This window comes from Schistocerca americana, chromosome 2 (assembly GCF_021461395.2).
Source record: "Schistocerca americana isolate TAMUIC-IGC-003095 chromosome 2, iqSchAmer2.1, whole genome shotgun sequence".
Classification (NCBI taxonomy): Eukaryota; Metazoa; Arthropoda; class Insecta; order Orthoptera; family Acrididae; genus Schistocerca; species Schistocerca americana.
The window spans coordinates 559,025,298-559,048,796 of NC_060120.1; the positions used below are offsets into that span (position 1 = coordinate 559,025,298).

The following is a 23,499-nucleotide window of genomic DNA, read 5'->3' on the forward strand; positions in this document are numbered from 1 at the left end:
TGTGATGTTACACAAACAGTGTGACAGTTGGCGTGTATGTGGTTTTCTACACAACTGAGGAGGCACAGTAACTGATAACCTCAGAAAGATGACTAAACTAGCGCTGTAGGTTATTATTTAAATAATGAGTGGCAGCTGAATGCTTTCCAAAAACATCGATTATGACGTTTGAAATTGAGTAAAACGTTTCTGCTTCCCAGACCTTTATTAGATAATAAACAAGTCCCTGACAAGTCTTTTGATGCCTGTTATGTACATATACATAAAGTGCGAAAATGCAAGGGGATACCCTATACATAACTTTTGCAGCTTAAAATGTTATTTCCCACATTTTACACTTTTTTTTTAAGTCCCTTGAAAGGTGTAAAAGCGGGGCTTCACTGTATTATTATTATTATTACGAAACATGTAATTAACTTTATTTCAAGTTGACATTTTCTTTTTGATATGTTTGAATCAATTGTTAAAGATTTCATAAAGGCGCTAAAGATCTAGATGCTGTGCACTCAACAAAATATATAATTATCATCATCATCATCATCATCATCATCATTATTATTATTATTATTATTATTATTATTATTATTATCATCATCATACTAGAAGATTTACTAGAGGAGTCTTACTTGCTACCAAGAACTTCCGCCAGTTTCAAATAACAATGAACTTTTATTATACAGGGTGAACATTAATAAAACCGACAAACTGCAGGGACAAATTCCTGACTAAATGGAGGAAAAAAGGTCATGTGAAAAGTGTCCAGAAGTGCATCGCTGCCATGGTAGTTGGTGCTAATGAATGAAAGTTTGTGCCAGATGTTCCTTGTGTGTTGCAGGCTATGTGACACATTCTATTATAAGCAGCAGAATGGTCCACTATTCATGTTGGGAACAAGACGAGATGGTGTTTGTGTACAGCCAAGCAAATGAAAATGGTCAAGAGGCAGCACAGCTATAGGAAAACAAGTACCTTCACAGACAGCAACCACATCACACAATGATTGTCTGTCTGAAAGGATCTCATGATCATACAAACACCCAAAAAGGGGCTTGAAATGTTCATTCATTCAACTCTTATTGAGCATAGATTTTATCATATACAATGATGCAGGAGTTGTCATGTCACATTATATGAATTTGTAATTATACAGTAAATTAATAACATAGGCCTACAGTGGTAAAACATATATAAAAATATTTCTCATGCAGCGTATAGTGGATAATAACAAAACAAACAATAATTAATTATTTATAGTGCATACTATTTCATACATTTGTTTTTCAGATATGACTTATCATTATCATTGACCACTCTAGTAGAGAATAGCAGAACAAACAATAATTAATTAAGTATAGTGTGTACAGGCAGACTATTTTCATACATTTGTTCAAATATGAATTATCATTATCATTGCCCACTATGTTCTGAAAATCCATGTACTCTGTAACACTGTAAAAAAATTCTCTTAATAACATTTTTTAAGCTCATTTTTAAAAATGTAAAACTTTTCTATCTTTTTGATGCTTAAGGGAAGAGCACTAAAAAGGATTTTGGGGTGATAATTACACTTTTGTGATATTGAGCTGTTTTGTGTGTTTCTCTGTGGAAATCATTCCTGTGTCTTGTTGGGTAGTCATGGCACTCACTATTTAAAGAAGAAAATTGGGGGTGAGATTTGAAAAAGCAAATACTTTTGTAGATATACAAAGATGGAAGCGACATTATTTGAAATTCTTTGAAAATTTCCCTGCAGGGCTCTCTTGGTGCAGCCCCCTTCATTATTCTTAATGCTTGTTTTTGAATAATGAATGACCAGTTTGCCAGACTTGAATTACCCCAAAATAAGAGACCATACCGCAATAGACTATGCATAAGAGCATAATAAGCACATATTACTGTTTTTTCACTGCAGCAGTTTTTCAGCATTCTGAGTATGTAGCAGCATTTACTTAGCTCTTTATTGAGCATTTCAATATGTTTATCCCACTTTAGATGCTCGTCTAACCAGATACCTAAAAATTTTGTGTTTGAAGTTTGTAAAATCTTCTGTTCACCAAGTTTCAAAACTATATCAGGCTTTACTTTATTCAATACATGGCTGAAATGCATCCATACTGTTTCTTTCTCATTTACAAGTAAATAGTTATATCTAAACCATTTTCCTGCTTCTTCTTGTGATATTTCTACTTTGTGTTGCAAGTCAGTCTCATCTTGAGCTTTAATAAAAAAAACTTGTATTGACCGCATACAATACACCATTAGCTAGTGTTAAACAGTTTGGTAGGTCATTTATGAAAATCAAGAACAAGGGGGGTCCCAGCACAGAACCTTGTGGCACGCCATTACTAACTTTCTTATATTCTGAAAAGTAAGAGATTCCTTTGTGAACTATTTCTGGTATCTGTCTGACAGGTATGATTTAAACCAGCCGTGAACAGTACCACATACACCATAGCAATATAGTTTCTCAAGCAATAATTCATGATCAATAACATCAAATGCCTTTGATAAATCTAAAAACGCCCCACAGTTTACTTCATTATGATCTATAGAGATCAGGAGAAGTTTTAGGAAATTATATACAGCTGTTTCAGTTGGCCTATTTTTTCTGAAGCCATTTTGCTCACTGACTAATATTCTACTTGTGTTCAGGAAAGCGGAGAGTCCTCATGCATTATTCTTTCAATAACTTTTTAGAAGCAGGATATCAAGGATATGGGTCTGAAGTTTTTTACATCATGAGGATCACCGTTTTTATATAATGGTTTTATTATTGACAGCTTTAGTTCTAGTGCCAGTGCTGAAAGAGGCATTAATTATGTCTACAAGGGGATGAGCAATATTTATGCTGTGTTTAAGCACTTTATCTGGAATGCCATCAGCGCCACAGGACAATTTATTTTTTAGTTTGTTGATTGCATTCTGTACTTCTTGTACACTTACAGGGTATAAGAACATAGTTTTAGGATTTGTGTAGATGTTATGTGTAATCTTTGTTTGTCTTTGGGTTTTTATGAGGCTTTGTACAATACTTGCATAATGAAGGTTGAATATATTGGCAATATGTAAAGGATCACTTGTAGTTTTGTCCTCACTTTTAATAACAAAGCTGCTGTCTCTTACTTTATTTCTGCCTACAGTTTTATTTATCACATTCCAAACTGATTTCATTTTCTTGTTGTCCTTGCTTCTACTGATGTATGAGTCATTATGTAACTTTTTTGCTGCATTAATGACTTTCCTGTACAATTTTCTGTAACAGGTGACATACTGTTTCAGAGCTGGATTTTGCCTGGCTGATTTACTTAGCTTTCTAAGTCGCTCTCCAGATCCCCTGTGTTACCCAAGTATTAGGCTTGCTTTTTATTTTAATTTTCTTAAGAGGGAATGCAATTTCATAGTTATGTTTATAACAAGTTAAAAATGACTCGAATTTCATATCCATGGTGTCGAGTTTGTCTAAATCCCAGTCTGAGTATTTTAATGAATTATTAAAAACCCTGATATTGTCCTCATTGATACATCTTCTGTAAATATATTTCTCACGTATTCTAGAATTTGTGCGCAGTACATTATTTATATAGAGTTTTATTGCTTTGTGGTCCAAGAACCCTGTGTCAGTTACTTCAATAACATGATCTAACTTTTGCAAGTCAAAAAATATTTGATCTATTATTGTTTCAGTGTGTTTTCCATATCTAGTACATTCATGGACAGATGTGAATATAACAAATTGTTTAGTTTTGATACTTTTTGACAGTTCATTTTAAAGTTGACATTGAAATCACCAAGTACAATAATGCTCTCTGTAAAATGTCTTAATTCACTAAAGTCTTTCAACACTGTCTAAAAACGTCATAAAGTTCCCTGATGGGGAACGATATATGCACACAATAATTATTTTGGGTTCTATAAGTTTGCACATACTGTATTCAAACTCTTTTTTGATGTGTTTTATCTTACTGAGTTTAATTTCTTTACATTCAATTCCTTGCTTCACATATATACATGTTCCTCCCCCTTTAAAATTCACTCTACAAAAGCTACTGATCATTTCAAATCCTGTTATTCTGGCTTTACAAGTTTGGTTTTCTTTTAGCCAGTGCTCACTTATACATAAAACTGAAATACCCTTTAACTGATCCATCAAAAGCACATCTAGTCCAGCAATCTTACTAATTAGACCCTGGACATTTTGATATAATATAGTTAATGATATGTTGTCTTTCGAATCCCTCACACTGTTCACCTCGTTGTTTGGTTGCTGCTTGTCCTAAATAAAAAATCCTTCAGATGGCCTGGTGGAGACACTTTTCTTTTGCTCAAGGGGCGGATGGTGTCTAAAGCTTCTGGAGGTGTAGTAGATACTGTCATTGCTGATACTGCTGGTATAGCTTGTTCCGTTTCTGATCACAATTTTTGTGTTGCAGAAGATACTGTTGTGTAATATAGTTGGTGTCTGTGAAGGTACTTGTTTTGATATAGGCGTCCTGCCTCTCGACCATTTCCATTTGCTTGGCCATACACAGACACCATCTTGGCTTGTTCCTTGCATGAATAGCATACCATTCCTGCTTATGGTAAGCTGTGTCAATCACATTGCCTGCAACACAGAAGGAACACATGGCACATGATCAGAGGAACTTTCATTTGTCAGTGCCAGCTACTGTGGCAACAATGCATTTCCTGAAAAATGATCATAGGACCTTTCTTCCTCCATTTCCAGTCAGGTATCTGTCCCTGCAGTTTGTCAATTTTATTAATGTGCAGCATGTACATGTAGTACAGGTATGTGGTTGCAGCAGTGACCAAGATTGTACTGTTTAGCTTTACACCAACTCATATTTAATTTTGTTATTGAGTTGCACGTCCATGGACTGGAGTAATCTGAGCTCCTTTTCAGCACTCCATACAATATAGTAGCTCCACGCCACATCTGCTGTCTAATTCCATCTACCACATGGCTGCCCAAGGAGTACCTCGAACAAATTATAAAACACAAAACATATAACGGGATATCACCTACACATAAATAACAACTTTTTGTCCAAAATCAAACAATGGAAACTCCAGGATGAAATATCAGGAATGTGAGGAAAAGAATAGATTGCTACTCACCATAAAGATGACATGCTGAGTTGCAGACAGGCACAATGAAAAGACTGTAATGATTTAGCTTTCGGCCAAGGCCTTCTTCAGAAAAGAAAACACACACACACGCACACACACACACACACACACACACACACACACACACATATTCATTATGCTTTCCAGTCTCAGCTGCCAGAGATGTAGTGGTCATGTGTGCCTGGGGTGTGCTTGCTTGTGTGAATGAATATATATATATGTATATGTGTGTGTGTGTGTGTGTGTGTGTGTGTGTGTTCTTTTCTGAAGAAGGCTTTGGCCAAGAGCTAAATTGTTACATTCTTTTCATTGTGCCTGTCTGCAACTCAACATGTCATCCTTGCAACTTATTATCCCATATACTTGTTATTAAAATTATAATAAGGTTAGTTGCACACATTTTCTCATTTATAGCCCGTAAGGGTACAGAAAATATTGCACCTCTATTGTTTATGAGAAAATTTCCGAGATTAATTTGGCTGAATTCTGTACTGTCAGAGTGCATTTTCACAATATTTCTTTGAATCCTTTTTCTTCTTGCAGAGCTTGGAATCACATATTTTGAATAGAGCAGGTGTACAACAACGTGTGTATAAAAACTCTGTATACAGGATAAAAAATCCTAATACAAATGATGAACCTGTATACGTAGCTGCAGAAGGTGCAACTCCTTTGAAAAGCCTCCACGATGCTATTTCTCGAAGTGGAGAAAATCAAGGTGATAAGATACATCCATATCAATTACAATTTTGCAGTTAAAATCCTCAACTTATTAACATACCTTTTATGTTTTTCAAACTCTTTCAGTATTTTACAGAGAACACTTACAGGAGCTGATGTCACTTTTCTACAAAACATTACGTAAAATTATAAAAGCGGACCGTGATTGTCGCGATTTGTGTGAGATTGTATATTACATTGGTAAGTTACGGAAAAGACATCAAATTAGTCATTCTTATCTGTTTCTGTCAATTTTTATATTAGATATCACTATTTATCATATGACACGCATTGTATGAGGGTCATTTTAAAGCAATGGCTGATTTGTAATGGATTAAGAGAAACTTTATATATGAATGTAAATTGTGTGATAAACTACAATATGCACATTTGTTTCACAGGCACCATGAACATTTAAACATTTGTCATGTTTTTGGATCCCAGCATCAAAGAACTCTGCTGCCTGACTGTTAAACCAGTTTCTTTCAGTGTGTCATCATTTTCCAAGTGCTTTCCACAATGAAATTTCTTCAGTTTTGGAAACAGATTAAAGTCTGATGGTGCTAAGTTAGGGCTGTATGGTTGATGGTCCAGAAATTCCCAGTGAAACTTGTCCAGTTGTGTCTTTGTTCTCACCACCACATGAGGCCACGCATTGTCGTAAAGCAGAAAAATGCTGCTAGAGACCAGTCCCCGCTAGTGACTCTGAATAGTGTACCTAAGGTTTAACAATATTTTACAGTAACTCTCAGCAGCTACTGTCATTCCTCTTGGCAAAAAGTCTAACAGAAGAATACCTTTCTAGACCCAAAAAAACTGTGGCCATTATTTTACATGTTGAAGGTTCTTGTTTGAATTTCATGATTTCGTCGGGGAATTTGAATGATGCCACTCATTGGATTGACGTTTATTCTCTGGAGTGTAGTTCACAATCCACCTCACATCACCAGTCACATTGTGATTCAAGAACTCACCACTGTCCTTGTGATAGCAACCCAAAACAGATAAAGAATGTACCATTCACTTTGTTCTGCATTCTTCCATCAACATTTTATGATCCATCTTGCACACACTTTTTTGTAGAGGAGTTTGTCAGTAAAAATGTGAAAAACTACTGATCTTGAAACTTGTGGAAATTTCTGATGCAGCTCGTAATTACTGAAGCATCTGTTGTGGTGAATTGCCTGATAACCTTTTTGTGTCAACTCTTCATTCGTGACAGTAGGCCATTCAGATCATTCTTTATCATGAATATTTGTCCTTCCTTCATCAAACATTCTACATCATTTATGCACATTTCCACCATTCATTACATCAGCGACATAAACTTCAACAGGCTACCAGTGAATTTCACCAGGACGAACTTGTTCTGCATTTAAGAACTGAATAACCAAGCACACTTAGCAGTTAGAGAAGATCACTGATGACATTGACAAACGAAGCAGTAGAACCATACAACCAGCACCTGCTGATATGTGATACGTAATGTTGGCACAGTGAGATAACGGCCGTCAAGTGACAGGATGTGCAGACACGAAAACCCTCATATATTATAGAACTGTTAGTAACATATAATTCATCAATTACATTGTGGTTCATGTATATTCATGACATTATTTGAATATTCATACCACGCAGTTGTTTTTGCAAGTAGATGAAACAATACTTGTTGTTCTCTTTCATGTATATTAAATTATTGCTCTCATTTCATTTATTTAATAGATTGAGACTGTCTATACTACAGATATTTAGTAGTTCTCCTACACATATATCATCATCTTATGTTGCCCTTTTCGTAGTCATCGTAACAGATGACATGTTGTTAGCTCATTGTGAACTTATTACTGGGGTGAACTTCTCGTTGATGATTTACCATGCATGGTTGTTTTCACTGTTTACTGTTGTTTTCACTGTTTACTCGTTTCTTTGCCTTTATGCTGCAACAGCTTATTCAAATAAAGACAATTATATTGCTGTCATGGTTTTCAGAATGGCACTTGTTAGATTAAATCGCTCTTTACTGAGGACCCCTCAAATTGCCCATTCTTCGGCACATAGCCATGTTCCAAGAGAGAAAACAATACCTTCTTTGAAGCTGTGGAATGGCAGATTCTCTTCTGGATTATCCTGAGATTCAGTGCCTGATGTGTCATGCTATGTCCATAGACTTCATTCTTCGAAACACCGAGGTGAGCTTCCTTGGGTGGAAGCTTATATGGAAGAGACATTACATTATTTCATTACTAACCAACCATTCCTACTGTAAATGAATGAAATCAAGATGACAATATACATGATGTCCAAAATGAAAGTTTCAGTTTCAAAATGCTGTAGAAAGAAAACCATTACTCACAATGACATCCAATCTGAAAAAAAATTTCTTAAATTTGAGTGATAGATGGCACTGTAAGCATCAGGGTATGCACACCAACAGCTGCGTGCACATGGCTTTTCCTCAGTTTGCGTTCGATACACCCAACATGACTGTCTCCATGAAGGCCCCAGGATGCTGCTGGTAAAGCTCATTTAGAAGAACAGTGACTGTTCACCAGTAGCTCTGCAGAAGTTTCAGACACTCGAGAGTATTAAAAAAGGCATTGATCCGATACCTACTAAAGGTCTGGAGAAAATTATTACACAATTTGAAAAGTCAAGTGCTTTAGAAGTGCAGTGCGGCAGAGGAACAAAAGCAGTTGATCCAACATCTCTCGAAGATGTGGTCACAGCATTGCAGGAGAGGTTGAGCAGTGGCAGGCAAACATGTAGTGCACAGGGAGTCGGACATGTCGTGAGTCGGACATGATAAACATTCACTCTGGAATTCTACTTTGCATTGAAGTAGGCAATGAGTGGCCATAGAACATTCAGAGGACAGACATTTCCTTCTCCAAGGACATGTCAATACGCAAAATTGCAGAATATGGGCAATGGAAAATCTTCATGCACATCAACCAGTGCCCCTTCATTCTGCAAAGGTGACTGTGGTACAGGTTGACAGGATTGTTTGTCATAGGACTATGTCCTGTGGGTCCTGTTAACTGTACCGTCACTGGTAAACTCAGTGAGAGTCTTTTGCACACCAACATCATTCCATCCCTTCAACAGTGTGTATGTGTGGGTGAGGCCATTTTTATCCAAGATGGTGCTCCTCCACACATCTGCATAGCCAGTGAAGTGGCTGCTGCAGAGGTGTTTTCAAAATGCTAGAATTATCAGCCATCATTTCCCTACAGCTTGGCCTTCCAAATCACCTGATCTTAACCTGTGTGACTTCTGGCCTTGGGATTATCTGAAAGATGTTGTGTTCAGTGATCCAATTGTGAACATAGCTGAACTGAAGGCATGCTCAACACATTCTGAACGTGACCCCTGAACACTCCAGTCTGTTGTGGAACATGCTGTTTCTTGATTTCAACATGTGGCAGAAAACGTGAACAGCATATTGAACATGTGTTGCGCCGATCTCAACAATTAGAAACTAATGTCATTTTGCTTTTTATGCAGTTTTTGGCACCAGGATAATTAAAAACCGATGTCATGCAGCATTTTATGTGGTTTTTGGCCCCAGGACAATTAAAAACTGATGTCATTTTGCTTTTTGTGCAGTTTTTGATCTAAAGACAATTTAAAACCAATTTTCCTCATTCAATATGGTACATTCTTGCTGTGGTGGACGGGCTTACTAATCTCATTGATTTCATTAAAAGCTTTTTTGTCCCATGACGTTCCCCTTTGCATCACTAATATAGACAAAATATGTGATGCAGACAGTACAGCAAGCTACATTAAATTACTGCTTCTCTAAATTTATCTTGTGGTCTTGTGTCAGAATGTATTATTTCTTCCAGTAATTCTCATTCAATTTCTATGAGCACCCACGTAATGGGTCGTTCCACGTCAAATCAACAAATGAAACCATCGTTTTCAACCTTACCCTCTTCGATTTGAATGAAATTAAGTATGCCTATAGTACTCATAAATAGTACCACAAATTAATTTTTTCACATTTTTCTGATAAAAAGTTACCGAGTAATGGACTTTCAAAAATTGAAAAAAATGACAAATTTTTGACTCGCGGAACAATGTTGTTTTCTTTATAACTCGTGTTCTAATTAAGCTAGAACAATAAAATTTATTTCATTGGAAAGCTCTTTTAAAGAGCTTTTATATGATACCAAACATCATTAGTTTAATATATATAACATTGTTTATAAAAACAACATTGTTGATTTTATCGAATTTTGAAAAACTGCATTTTTAAAATTCTCAAAAAAATATATGTGAAAGGTACACTTTACATCTACATATTCTGAAAGTTTCAACTTGGGATGAGCATGGGATCAGTATCAAAAGCAATTTTATGTTTACCACGATTCTCCAAAATCACAGTCAGATGGGTGAATTTCTATTATTTTGCTACACATGAAAATAATACAGTGTTAAATTTTGTTACATGGTCCACAAATTGCACTTGAAACGAATAACTGCTTATTAAACTTTAGTGCTAACTATTTATTAATAGCTGTAAAACCACGGAAAAAAAGAAAAAAAGGAAGCAATTTCTCATTTAAAAGATTATATATAAAATGATTCTTTGGTGTTACTATCTGCAACCTATTCAGTATTTTATCTCTGGTTAATATTGTCAGCAATTTTCACCTATTGTTGAAAGTGACCCACACATTCTTTTGTTGTGAGGCAGCTGTAGTGAAATTATGTGATTAACTCTGAAATGTGTTTTGAATTTAGCTTAAAGTGTGTTTTGAATTTAACTTAAAGGTACTTTTGTACAAATCTCACAAGGGTATGTAAGTTTGTATGCCTACAACCAGTTAATGTTTGCATACTATTAACATAATGAAATATTTTTTTGCAGGAAGTGAAAGAATAAAGAAGTAATATTGTGTAGTATTGAATATAGAAAGCTGGGGCATTCAACTTCAAAACCATTTTTTAAAATTAGTTTGTTCACTTGAGAAATGTAAAATGCCTAAAATTTCAGCTTTGTGCTGTAATCCATTTAATGAAAAGGGCCACAATAACCACAAGAAAAATTTACGGCCTGTTTCATAATGGATGATAGCAAGAAAGCCTTTCTTAACTTTAAATCAGAAAGAGTGTGACAACTGCCGTAAAAAAATTGCACGGGTAGAAATTTGTGATACGTCCAGCACAGAAAATGATGATGATCTACTGTATTCTGTGGTGAAACAAGAAAGTGAAAAGGTTTTATGTGATAGTGACATAAAAGACATTGGAGCAACTGAGGCCTTAGAAAGGTTGAATGCTTCTTTGCAGTCCGTTGGCGAATCGCCAGTTAAGAAGAAATGACTGTGTGAAGCAAAATATCCTAAGGAATATTATTGCTTCCTTCCGAAAAAGAAGAAGAGGTACATGATCATGCAGAATCTGAGAGGATCAGTCAGCTAAAAGATAAATTTCGTTCATGTACATCTTGAAGTACACAGGTGGAAATTCTTACCATTTTACCTAAAAGCTGGAATGTTAAGAAGCTTCAAGATGAATTTAAAGTAACAAATTACATGGCTCGAAGAATAAAAGATTTGGTGAAGGCCAGGGGAATTTTGTCTTCACCAAACCCAAAACCTGGCAAGACTTTATCAAACAACTGCTGATTTTGTTAGAGACTTTTATTGTTCTGATGAGATAAGCAGGGCAATGTCTGGGAAAAAAGATTTTGTGCTTGTGAGAGATAATGGAGAAAAACTGCAAGTACAAAAACGGCTAGTTTTAAGTAATTTGAAAGAATTTAAAGACAACCATCCAGAGCTCCACATTGGATTTGCGAAGTTTGCAGACCTATGTCCCAAAAATTGTGTTTTAGCTGGAAGTAGTGGTACACATAGTGTCTGTGTGTGCACTATACATAAAAACTTCAAACTCATGCTGACTGGGTGTAACATTCCTCAGCTGACAAAGAATGAAGATAATCCAATAAAAACTTACAAAGACCGCATTCCAAGAGTTGTATGTGATCCGTCATTACCTGGTTGTCATTTTGGTGAATGTAAATTCTCCCCTGGCCCAGAAACATTTAAGACATATTTACAAGATTTGTTGAATAATAATGATATTGGTAATATAACTTATCAGTGATGGGTTTCTGTTGATCACACATCTCTAGAAACAATCATAAAATCATCTGACAACTTTATTGATTGTTTTTTTGATAAATTAAAATCACTTACACGACATTCATTTGTTGCTAGTCAACAATCAACCTTCCAAAAGAGACTGAGAAATGAACTTAAAGAAGGCGAGGTCTTAGCGATCTGTGACTTTTCTGAAAATTACTCCTTTGTCATCCAGGATGAAGTTCAAGGCTATCACTGGACAAACATGCAAACAACGATTCATCCCATTGTCGCTTATTACAAGGATGGGAACAAACTTGAGCAGACAAGTCCTGTAATCATATCAGAATGCCTAACACATGACGCTGTTGCTGTGCATTTGTTCCAATCATACTTGATGGACTTCCTGACTGTTAAATTCGGTAGAAAACCAAGAAAAATCTATTATTTCTCTGATGGAGCAGCAGCTCATTATAAAAATAGGAAGAACTTTATCATCCTGTGCCATCATGAAGAAGATTTCCAAACTGAAGCTGAATGGCATTTTTCAGCCACCTCGCAACGGAAGGGAGCTAACGATGGTGTTGGTGGAACAGTTAAATGACTTGCAGCTCGAGCAAGTCTGCAACGGCCATACAGTGATCAAATAATGACACCAAAACAACTTTTTATGTTTGCCAAGGATAACATAGAAGCAACGAACTTCAAGTATGCTACTAAAGAAGATCACAAAAATGAAGAAATGAAACTTATGGAAAGATTTGAGAAATGCTGCAAAATTGTAGGGACACAAAAACTTCACACTTTTATTCCTTTTAGCAAGGACAAAATAATAACAAAAGTGTATTCAAACTCTGATGACACTAAAATTGAACTGGTGACAGTTTCTGACAGTGATACAATGCCATTCAAAGACATAAAAGGATATGCTGTGATTATAATGGACTCTGGTGGTTAACGTGTGTACTTGAAAAAAAAATCAGGAGAAGGATGAAATCACAGTTAGTTTCTTACTCCACATGAACTGTCACCATCTTTCACGTTTCCGAGTCATCCAGATATTTTTTCCATAAGCAGTAGGGAAGTAGTGCCAATCGTGAACCCTCAAACTCCTGTAGGGCGAACATATAAGTTATCCAGTGCAGAAATGTTGATGTGAACAGACTGATTAGTTCGAAGTATGAAGAAGTGCACTAATAGGACGCCTATTTGTAAATAATAGTAATTACTAACTGAATTTAGGTGTGATCTCAGGTATTCATCTTTCTGTGTTTTTTTATTTATTTATTTTTTTAAGTTTTCATTTTGTATTTATTAATTACAGAAGCATAAAACATATGTTCTTTTGTCAATTATAAGTTATATTTAATTTCCACATTTTACAACAACATATAGCTGGTGAGAAGTAGGCCAAATATCTAAAATAAATTAGTTTTTACGAATTTTTAAAGCGCCACCCTTAACGTAAAATTGCTTTTGATAGTGATCTCATGGATCATCCCAAGTTGAAACTTTCAGAATATGTAGATGTAAAGTGTATCTTTCACATATGTTTTTTTGAGAATTTTAAAAATACGGTTTTTCAAAATTCGCTAAATTCAACAATGTTTTTTTAACAATTTGTGTATATATATTAAACTAATGATGTTTGGTATCATATAAAAGCGCTTTAAAAGAGCTTTCCAATGAAGTAAATTTTATGGTTCTAGCTTAATTAGAACACGAGCTGTAAAGAAAACAACATTGTTCCGCGAGTCAAAAATTTGTCATCTTTTCAATTTTTGAAGGTCCTTACTCGGTAACTTTTCATCAGAAAAATGTGAAAAAATTAATTTGTGTCATGATTTATGAGTAATATATGCATACTTAATTTCAAAAAAATCTGAGAGGGTCAGGTTGTAGCACTTGTTGATTTGACATGGAATTGCCCTAATTCTTCATGCTGAATAAACTCGGGTATAAATCTAGCAGCATACTTCTGAATTCCTCATGCTTGCTCATCACACAAGATATGATAAGATGTAAAATACTCAAGCAGTACCCACGAATATACAGTTCTGTATGTGGTTCCTTTGCAGATGTACCCTTCCAAAAACTTGGAGCATAAACTGATAGGAGTAACTTATTATTAGATTTCTTCTGTAACAAACTGTATTATTATTATTATTAGGATGTTGGCATTAGCATCTGTTCTCTGTGGTGAAATTTTACTACAACTGTTTGACATGTCTCTTCTACCTGAATCGAATATATTGCATTGTATTGTATTATTAGTCCTGTGAATCATACATTGTATATGGGTACATAATGATATAGGACAAGTCAAATAATTTGCAATAAAGTTTTAACAGAAAAAACTGTTGTATGGTTTCCAGTATATAGCAATATGGGAATAACCTTCCATAAATACACAAATAAATTTTACACATACACATTTCTATCTTTCGGCCTTGATTATACAGACACACACACATATTTAATAGACCACCCATAATACACAGATGAATGTACATGTACACATTTCTCATTTTGGCCTTAATTGTATAAACTATTTTAATTTTTCACATATTTACACTGTAGATAAAAATTCATCAACACTATAGTAGCAATTCTGTAGCAAGTAGTCACTCACAGCAGTTTTGAATGTGTGCACGCCAGTTATTGCCTTAATATTTGTAGGTAGTTTGTTATACAGTTATTTTCCTGCTTGCAAGGGTCCTTTTTGTTTTGGTGTTGTATGTGAAAACTGCATATGTAAATCTTGACTATTCCTTGTGTTGTATGAATGGATATATATATATATTTTTTTTTTTCATTTGATTTTCCTTATAAATATTATTGTTTCGAGGATATATAGGCATGGTAATGGAAGAATACGAAGCTTTTTAAATGAGGGTTTGCATGAAGATCGAGGTGCTGTGCCTTCCATGGCTCATAAAATTCTTTTTTGTACAATAAAACAGCTTTTGCTGGGTGGTGAATTTCCCCAGAAAATTGAATCATATCTTAGTAGCGATTCTGCTTGGGCATAGCACACATTTTTTATGACTTGCATTGATCTGCATCCAGAAAGAATTTTTATGCTATAACAAATGGTGTTTAATTTATTACATAGGTGCTGCGTGTGTGTTTCTGCCATCTTAGGTCATCTTGGATCCAAACTCCTAAAAATATGGTGCTATTTACAATTTCAAGTCTTTTGCCTAACAGTTCTATGGTTGCGGTTAAAGGCTGCTTATTCTGCACTGTGTGTAGATGGATGCATAGTATTTGTTTTATGTGTGTTTATTATTGAGTTATTCATTGCGTACCATTCTGATACATGTGAAGTGCTCTTTTTTATTTCGTTTTGGAGCTCTTCTGAGGTCTTGCCTTTGATAAGTATATTTGTATCATCAGCATATTTAATGTACTTATAGTTAGGGCTGGATGGTTCCTAGTCATTTACAAACAGCAAGAACAATATTGGTCCCAGTACAGAACCCTGTGGCACATCGTATTTAAAACATTGTTTTTCTGATTAATAGGAAAATAATTTTTTTCCTTCTTTGTACAAGACTTCAACTACTTGGTGTCTGTTTTGTAGATATGACTTTACCCACTCATAGGCTGGGCCTCTGACACCAACATTTTCTAGCTTTCTAAGCAATAGACCATGGTTAAAAGGAGAAAGGCTTTTGGAAGATCTAGGAATATTGCCGTTGTGTGTTCTTTTTTATCTAATGCATTTAAAGCTTCATGTAAGAAATGGATAATAGCTGTCTTGGTGGGTTTTCATTTTCGAAAACTGTGCTGTATAGCTGAGAAAAGTTTTTTTTGTCTATGAAATCTACGAGTCTTTTAAGATTTTTTCAATTATTTTAGAAAAAACAGATAGTAGAGAGACTGGCCCATGATTTGTTATATCTATTTTTCACCCTTTTTGTACAGTGCCTTCACTTTAGCTATTTTTAACGTTTCTGGGAAGATTCCCTAAGAAAGTGAACTATTGTGTATGTCTACCATGGGCCTAACTACTAAGGGTGCACATTTTTCAATGATATGGTCTGATATGTTGTCAGTACCAGAGGAAAATTCTGTTTTTAGCTCCCCTATTGTTTTTAGCATTTCCTGTTCATCTGTTGGATATGGGAAGAGAGACTTGTTACTAGGGATAGTTTTAATATGATTTGCAGTGGCAGCATATTGAAAGTTTTGCTTCACCAGAATCTCAGCTGCCCCAGAGAAATATGAGTTAAAATTATTTGCTGTCTGCTGATCAGATATTACAGACGAGTTTTCATTCAGTTTGATATTATAGTATTCTCTCCATTTTACTCCTGTTTCGTGCCTTACAATGTCCCATGTGGCTTTCGTTTTATTTGGTGCATTTTCTATGAAGGAGCTATTTGCCATTCTTTTTGCTTCTTTTATTACTTTAGTTGAAATCTTTTTGTAATTCTTAAAATAGGAATCACAATTCTGAGGATGTGTTGTGCTCTGTCTAGATATTTCATGAAGTTATCTCTTTTTCTTCGCAGATATTTATATCCCTGTTGTGACCCATTTTATTTTCAGATCTTTTTTTGTGACTCTCTTTTTATGGAGTGGAAAGCAAAGTTCAAAATAATAGCTAAAGCTATTTAGGAGTTTGTTGAACTTATCATTTGTACTTTTACATTAATAGATGTCTTCCCAAGTTTCTTTATTCAGATAGTAAAGGAAATGTATATTCTGGTCATTTTACTTCCTAGATGTAGATGTTAGACATTCAGTTGAACCAAACTGTTTTCCTAATCCTATACTAATTTCTTGGGCTGGGTGGTCTCCAAAGCCTGTGAATTTGTGTTGAATATTTCAAGGGCACATTTGTAAATATTTCATCAGGGATTGTGGCTGAGGTTTTTGTGATGTGTGTTGGTGTTTCTACAGCAGCCTTTAAATTGAAAGTTGCTACGAGGTTCAATAAAGCAGCTTTTTGTTTGGACTCACTTGCATAGTCAATGTTGAAATCCCCACATATAATTAGTTTTCTATTTCTTTGTGTAGTCTTGTGTAAGATACTTTCAAGGTTCTTTAACATGATGTTAATATCACCAGTTAGACCTGTATAGACAAATTAAAGCAATTTTTTCATCCGTGATTTCAATTCCATTTAGCTCAATATCTTTCTCTATGGATAATTTTTCTACGTAAGGCATACATGTAAAATTTATGCTATTTTTAACATTAATGCAACTACCACCATGTTTATACAATACAAAATTTGGAATGCATAGCATATGAAATTTCTCTTTGTGAAGCCAATGTTCAGTAAAATATAATACAAAAGTGTTTTTCACATCATTTTCTAACAAAATATGAAATTTGTTTACTTTGTTGGATAGTGATTATACATTTTGATGAAATACCATCAGGTTTGGAGTTAAACACAAGTTCTGAACCTTGCTGTCCTTTTTACTTATATTTATATTTGAATTTCTGCCTGGAAGATATTCTTCATTTTCAATTTTCACTTTTGAATTTTCACCCCCTTCATACGGTATCATTTTCACTTGTTCTTAGTGATTTTACAGATGTCTGTAATTATTTTACTGAAATTCGTTGAGCCTAGTCCATTTAAATGAACGCCATCCTTCCCCAAGCATTTGTCACTTAAAAATTTGTTGGCGTCAACAAATATTGTGCCGAGTTCATTGCACTATTCCCTGATAGCACTGTTTATGTTGTTTGTATAAGAACTGCTTACTGACCTTCTGTGCAGAATTCCACTTATAACCAGTCTTGAGTTTGTGTACAATTCTTTGTCTGAACGAATGATGTTTCTCGTCTCACTTACAATTTCTTCCTGACTACTGCTTTGTATTGAATTCATCCCAGAATGAATAAAAACACCTTTGTAATTAGTCTTTGGGTCGTTTTCATTTTTAGCTGTAGACTGGTTTGCACTGAAGAGATTTTATAATGTTTGTTGAGCTGATTTCACAGTTTCGTGAAACTACATTTCTTAGTATAGAATTGCCAATGAGAAAGAATTCATTTTCGTTAATCTGATTTTGTGAACCAATTTCACATTTCACCCTTTTATTATATGTCACTGTTTTCCACCGGTATTTACTTACAGATTTTCCACTGATGAAAAACTCTGCGTCTTCTTCTATCGTATTTTGCCCATGAGAATTTTCACTGTTCCTTTACGCTCTAGGCACAGGATTCATAGGCTGCATACTAGAATTTTCACAGGGTGCCAAATTACTGAGTAACTTCGCGTTTGCTTCCCTGAGAGACACAATTTCACTTCTAAGCGATTTAGTATCACTTTGCAGCAGTTTGATTATTTCGTCCTTCGATTTGATTATACTTTCTAGGTAGGTTGTTTCACGTTGGGAACATAGAGGGCACGCCCACGGTCTAACAACCCTACCGCAACAAAGGTCAAAATTTAATATTGATTGTGGTGTTGCTCACGCTGCAAAATACTGCATTTTCGGGCAACAACGAAGTTATTATGTGGCAGGTGTCATTAGAGCACAGTTAATAAAGTCATTTCATGTAATAATGAATAAACTAGGCATTCATCTTTTCGTGTTTCCCACGCTGGTCTCGTTGTAAAATCGTGGCTCAATCGTCGAAAATCTAGATGGTGGTGATTCCAAGCTCGGATGCAAAGAGGCCTAGGTTTTATTCTGCTATATTCAAAAGTTTTATAGATGTGCTTCACAAACCATTCTTGAAGATTAAACCTTTGAAAGTTAGCACAATGGTGATGTAAAAAAAGTAATCATCACTCCGAATTCAAGTTACACTTCTTTTTTATTGCTTTTGTTGCAATGGCACGTAACACACAAAACATCACTTCACAATACAAAACATACTAGAAAACATCTTCCTCACTATTTAAGTTCACATTTTATAATCTGACTACAATATGCATACATTTTATAATCTGACTACAATATGCGTCTTTCCAACATGACATCCAAGACTTTAACTCTCTAATAATCGCTTACGCGCCCAAAAATCAGTTACAAGTACGTCAAAGATCATAGTGACAAAAGAAAGAATACACATAAGAATAATATCATTGCAACATAAACATATCGATGTATCAAAGTACCTCTACATTAATGAAATCAAATCTGAATGTTGTCTCAGAAATATGTTAACTACTTTACGGAAAAACAGTAGAATATTGTTGGTATCCAGAGGTTAAGTTGAGGTGTCGTAATGGTTACGTAATTCAAGTATCATTACAATGGAGAATCGTCGTTTATGAGTTTTAGATTTACTTTTGCGCACTTTTTGTGCTGCCAGAAATTTTACTTTACGCATAAGATACCTTTCATAATTCATTTTTTGCACTGTTTACACAATAAACTGATTGTTTTTTTTTCTTTTTGTGACAAGAGCGATGTGTTGTTACACTATATACTGGCGCCATCTTCTGGGTCTTCTACTAGAGCTTGTTGAGAAGTCTGCTAGATTCTAATGCTGACTAAATGATTTTGGTTAAGCATGTTGTGAATCTAATAAATCAGAATTTCCTTCACATTCCTTTATGACATAGCCCTAGACATAAGGAATTTCTCAAAAAGTTCGATAGTAAAGATCACAATGGATGCAAATATGTATCTACATCTCCATACATATTCTGCAGGCTACAATACAGGCTACAGTATATGGTGGGAAACACCTGGCACCTGTACTTGACATTTCTTTTCCTGTTCCACAAGCAAATGGAGTGAGGAAAAAACTGCTTTCTATATGCTCCCATACAAGCCCTAATTTCTCTTATCCTGTCTTCACAGTCCTTGCGCAAAATGTATGTTGGTGGCAGTAGAATTGTTCAGAAGTCAGCTACCCAAAGGTATTAGAAGATCCACAATTGTATGAGTACTGTTCATTTTTCTACATAACAATCCTTACTCTACTAGCAATTTTGGTGCCCAAAGCAAGTTACTTAAATCTTCCGTCTAGAATTCAGTTGCACAAGTCTTCAACAGTTAAGAGCTGAAGCATTCAGCACTAAAAACATCTTTAAAAGTTTGCATTTTAAGCCATTTCCAGATGTAAAGGAAAGGGTAGTAGTTATGGTGTGTGTGAGATAAGGGCTATAAAGGAGTTGTCTGAAGTTCTAAATTGTTTGCTCAGGATTAAAGGGTGTGTGTAAATGTATGTCCTCATGATTCAAGACAGTTCCAGATCTCCATTTTTCATTTGGCTGATTATTAATACATATCAGTTCTGAAATTGTTTCACAGTTTTATTACATGCATCTAGAATGCACATTATTTCTTCCAAATCACATCTAAAAAGTTCATTATTTGTTCCAAAACACTTTTGCTGTGAATATTATGTTTGTTTGAACTTTTTTGGCTTTGCTGTATTTGGATGACAAGAGCTAGCATCAGTGACAGAGAAAGCAACAGTAGTATGATGAACATTGGCTATTTGTGCATGGAGGACCTGTTCACCATACTCTGTAAACACCCGCTGATCACTTCGGAGTGTCATTTTTTCCTGGACAGTTGACCCTTTAGGGTTTACTTTTTGTGACTAAACACGTAGATATATTGCTAATATTCCAATCAAACATGGCTGACATTTTCTTATTTGTGTTCATACATATCATCCATATTTATTTAGGCTTAAGGAGAGCTTGCATTCACAATACCAAATACAAATTTGCCTGTATCATTTCTCCCTCCACATCTATACTCTGCAGGCCACCTTATAGTGTGTGTGGCAGAGAGAGGCACCACATACACCACTACAGTTTCTTCCCTTTGTTTTCCTTTCGCAATTGGTATCTGCAAATAAAAGCTGTTGGTAAGTCTTTGTATGAGTTGCTCTGATTTTACCGTCTTTGTCTTTATATGAAGTGTAGGTGGGAGGGAGTAATGGTCGCCCAACTCTTTGTAGAATATACAACCTCAGAATTTAATTGTAAACCTTTAGTAATGCAGATATCTCATGTAGTACCTGCCTTTGTAACTGGAGGAGAATTTTGCAAGGTACCTCTTTTGTGGATGAAGCATATTTTCTTATAATTCTTCCAATTAAACTGATCTTGGATCTGACTTTCCTATGACTTGTTTTATGTGGTCATTTCTCCTTAAGCTGTTCCAGCACATACTGCTAGATATTTGATGATGTTAATGTTTCCACTGATGAATTGTGACTCGTGTAAACAAACAATAGTGGGATTTTCATCTATTTAAGTGCAGTAAATTACTTTTGCTTATTTTGAAAGCCATAAACCAATCTCTGCATCAAATGCCATCCTCTGCAGATCTTTGTGCATTCTGTGAAATTTTTTTCATGTTGGGACATACTCTGCGAATCCCTAACTTTAAAGTTCAATATAATGCAGATGGTGGAGAGCCCCACACATTATTTTGAGATAGAAACTAAGGGCTGGAAGTGAATATTTAGTTTTTAGTGACGACTTGCACTTTATAGCAATGACTTAGGCTCATAGCAACTGTTCAGAATGAAGACTGCACATTCAAGTACATGGAATTTGATTTAATCTCCTTCACAGTACTGTCCTTGGCTAGCAATCCACTTATCCCAATGTTGCATCCATGTCTGGAAACATTTCTGGAGGGCTTATTTTGGAAGGGCGTTCAGGTGCTCTGTCGTGGCTCTCTTGATGTCAGGCACGGTATCAAAAATTTTTCTTTTAAGCACAGTAATTTTTGGAAAGAGCCAGAAGTCGTATGGTGCTAAATCTGGAGAGTAAGGTAGATGCAGACAGACAGGAACACTTTTTCCGGCCAAAAACTTGTGAACCAGAAGCGAGGTTTGGCATGATGTGAATTGTGAGAGGAAGCCTTTGGCCCACGTTTCTGGTCTCTTTCTTTGTGCATTGTTTTCCAAACATTGCAGTGTACTGCAACATTTGCAGGTTGCACAGAGTTGAAGGATCGTCTTCATTCATATCCAGATTTGATTTCATGTCCCAAATCATAACTGGATATGAAACTTGCATCTAGTTATATGACCTTGAGATGGAAATTAAGAGTTCCCAATGGGAACCCAGTGAATCTTCTTGGACAAGGAGATTCACGGGTTTTCTCTTGGGAACTCGAATTTCCATCTCAGGATCATATAATTACATGCAAGTTTCATACCCAGTTACGATTTGGGACATGAAGTCTGGATATCAATGAAGGCTATCTTTCAACCCTGTGCAAACTGATTTCCTTCTGTTCATCACTCTAATGTCTGGGAACAAATTTTGTGCTCACTCATCTCATTAGCAAATTATTAATTAAAATGCTTTGTGTGGACCCATGCAAGATGCTAAGTTCATAGGTAAGCTCTGGAATAATTAATTGCCTGTTTGAAGGAACAATTTTTGCCATTTTAGCACATTTTCTTCTGCTTTTGAAGTAGTGGATGTGCCAAACATTGCTAGTCTTCTACCGACTCAGTTTTGCTTTTCAATCACTCACACCACTTGTAAACAATCTACAGAGTACAGTGTCATCAACATTTCATGAGTTCATTTGGCACTTTTTTGCAACTTGAATAAGAACTTAAGTGTTCCCACATTGCTCAAAATTCATGATGCATGACAAACATGGTAAACACAGCGTCACTCTAGCATATCTACATACTGACCTTTGACAAGTTAAAACATGTCCCAACTTGACACTGCCTGTGCCAACATATCAGAGTATCAGACAAATGACATGAAATGGTTTTAGCATCAGTAGTTGCTGCTAAAGAAATTCATTCACCATATTTTTTGATCACATGTTATACTTTGTTATTATAAATGATATGTACATATTGATAAACCGAGGCCAAAATTGACTGCACATACTTTTGTCTTTCATGCACAGCATAGTTAAAGGAAAAAGATTTAATTCAATAACTGTGTATTGGTTGTGGTCCTAGCTGGAAAAAATTATTTAGAAATTAAAAAAATAACTAACTTTATGTGTGTATAAATAAGTTTCATATTTGTAAATGTTTATAATTTCAATATTTTGAAGTATGTGGATTGACCTATTTATTAAAACCTTTCCAGATCTTGATGAACATGGAAACAGATGTGTGAACATCGCAGAACTTTTACTATATCGCATAGAACAACTGAAAAATATACAGAGGCTCTGAATGTTTTTTTAATTAAGAATGTGTGCCAATTGTTATTCCATCAAGCATATTATTGACATACTTTTTAAATGACAGTTTTTATTTTATTTTTATCTAACAGACACAATTTTTGGTCGTTACATGAAGAATTTTAAATATTTTTGGACTGAAAGTGCCTTTGTAATTTTATATTTTTAAAATTTGTTTACAAGAACTGACTTCATGTATTATAACATAATAATTGTGAATTATATCCTAAAGAGACTACATGGCATTATTAAGAAGAAATAAAATAGCTTATTGACTATATTGGTAAAAAAAAAAAAAAAAAAAAAAAAAAAAAAAAACGTTGTGCAATCAAACCAAAACTAGTTGGTTACTGTAATCATTCATAGTAATATCTGATGATGTACTTAAAAATACTTTTAAACTTTTTTTTACACTGTATCTCCAAGAGAAATAGGTG

The 23,499-nt window shown here is 35.0% G+C and overlaps 1 protein-coding gene across 4 annotated transcripts in view; it reads left to right on the forward strand.

Moving 5' to 3' along the window:
* The window catches only part of LOC124594984 (stimulator of interferon genes protein), a 328,498-nt gene extending 305,201 nt beyond the window's left edge, over positions 1 to 23,297 (forward strand). For all 4 annotated transcript variants that reach the window (XM_047133516.1, XM_047133515.1, XM_047133518.1 and 1 more), the window contains 3 exons: positions 5,674 to 5,848; positions 5,938 to 6,051; positions 22,966 to 23,297. In XM_047133516.1, coding sequence (XP_046989472.1) covers positions 5,674 to 5,848; positions 5,938 to 6,051; positions 22,966 to 23,054 — 378 coding nt within the window. In that variant the 3' untranslated portion in view covers positions 23,055 to 23,297. The remainder of the gene's footprint in view (positions 1 to 5,673; positions 5,849 to 5,937; positions 6,052 to 22,965) is intronic.
* Positions 23,298 to 23,499: the final 202 nt, after the last annotated feature.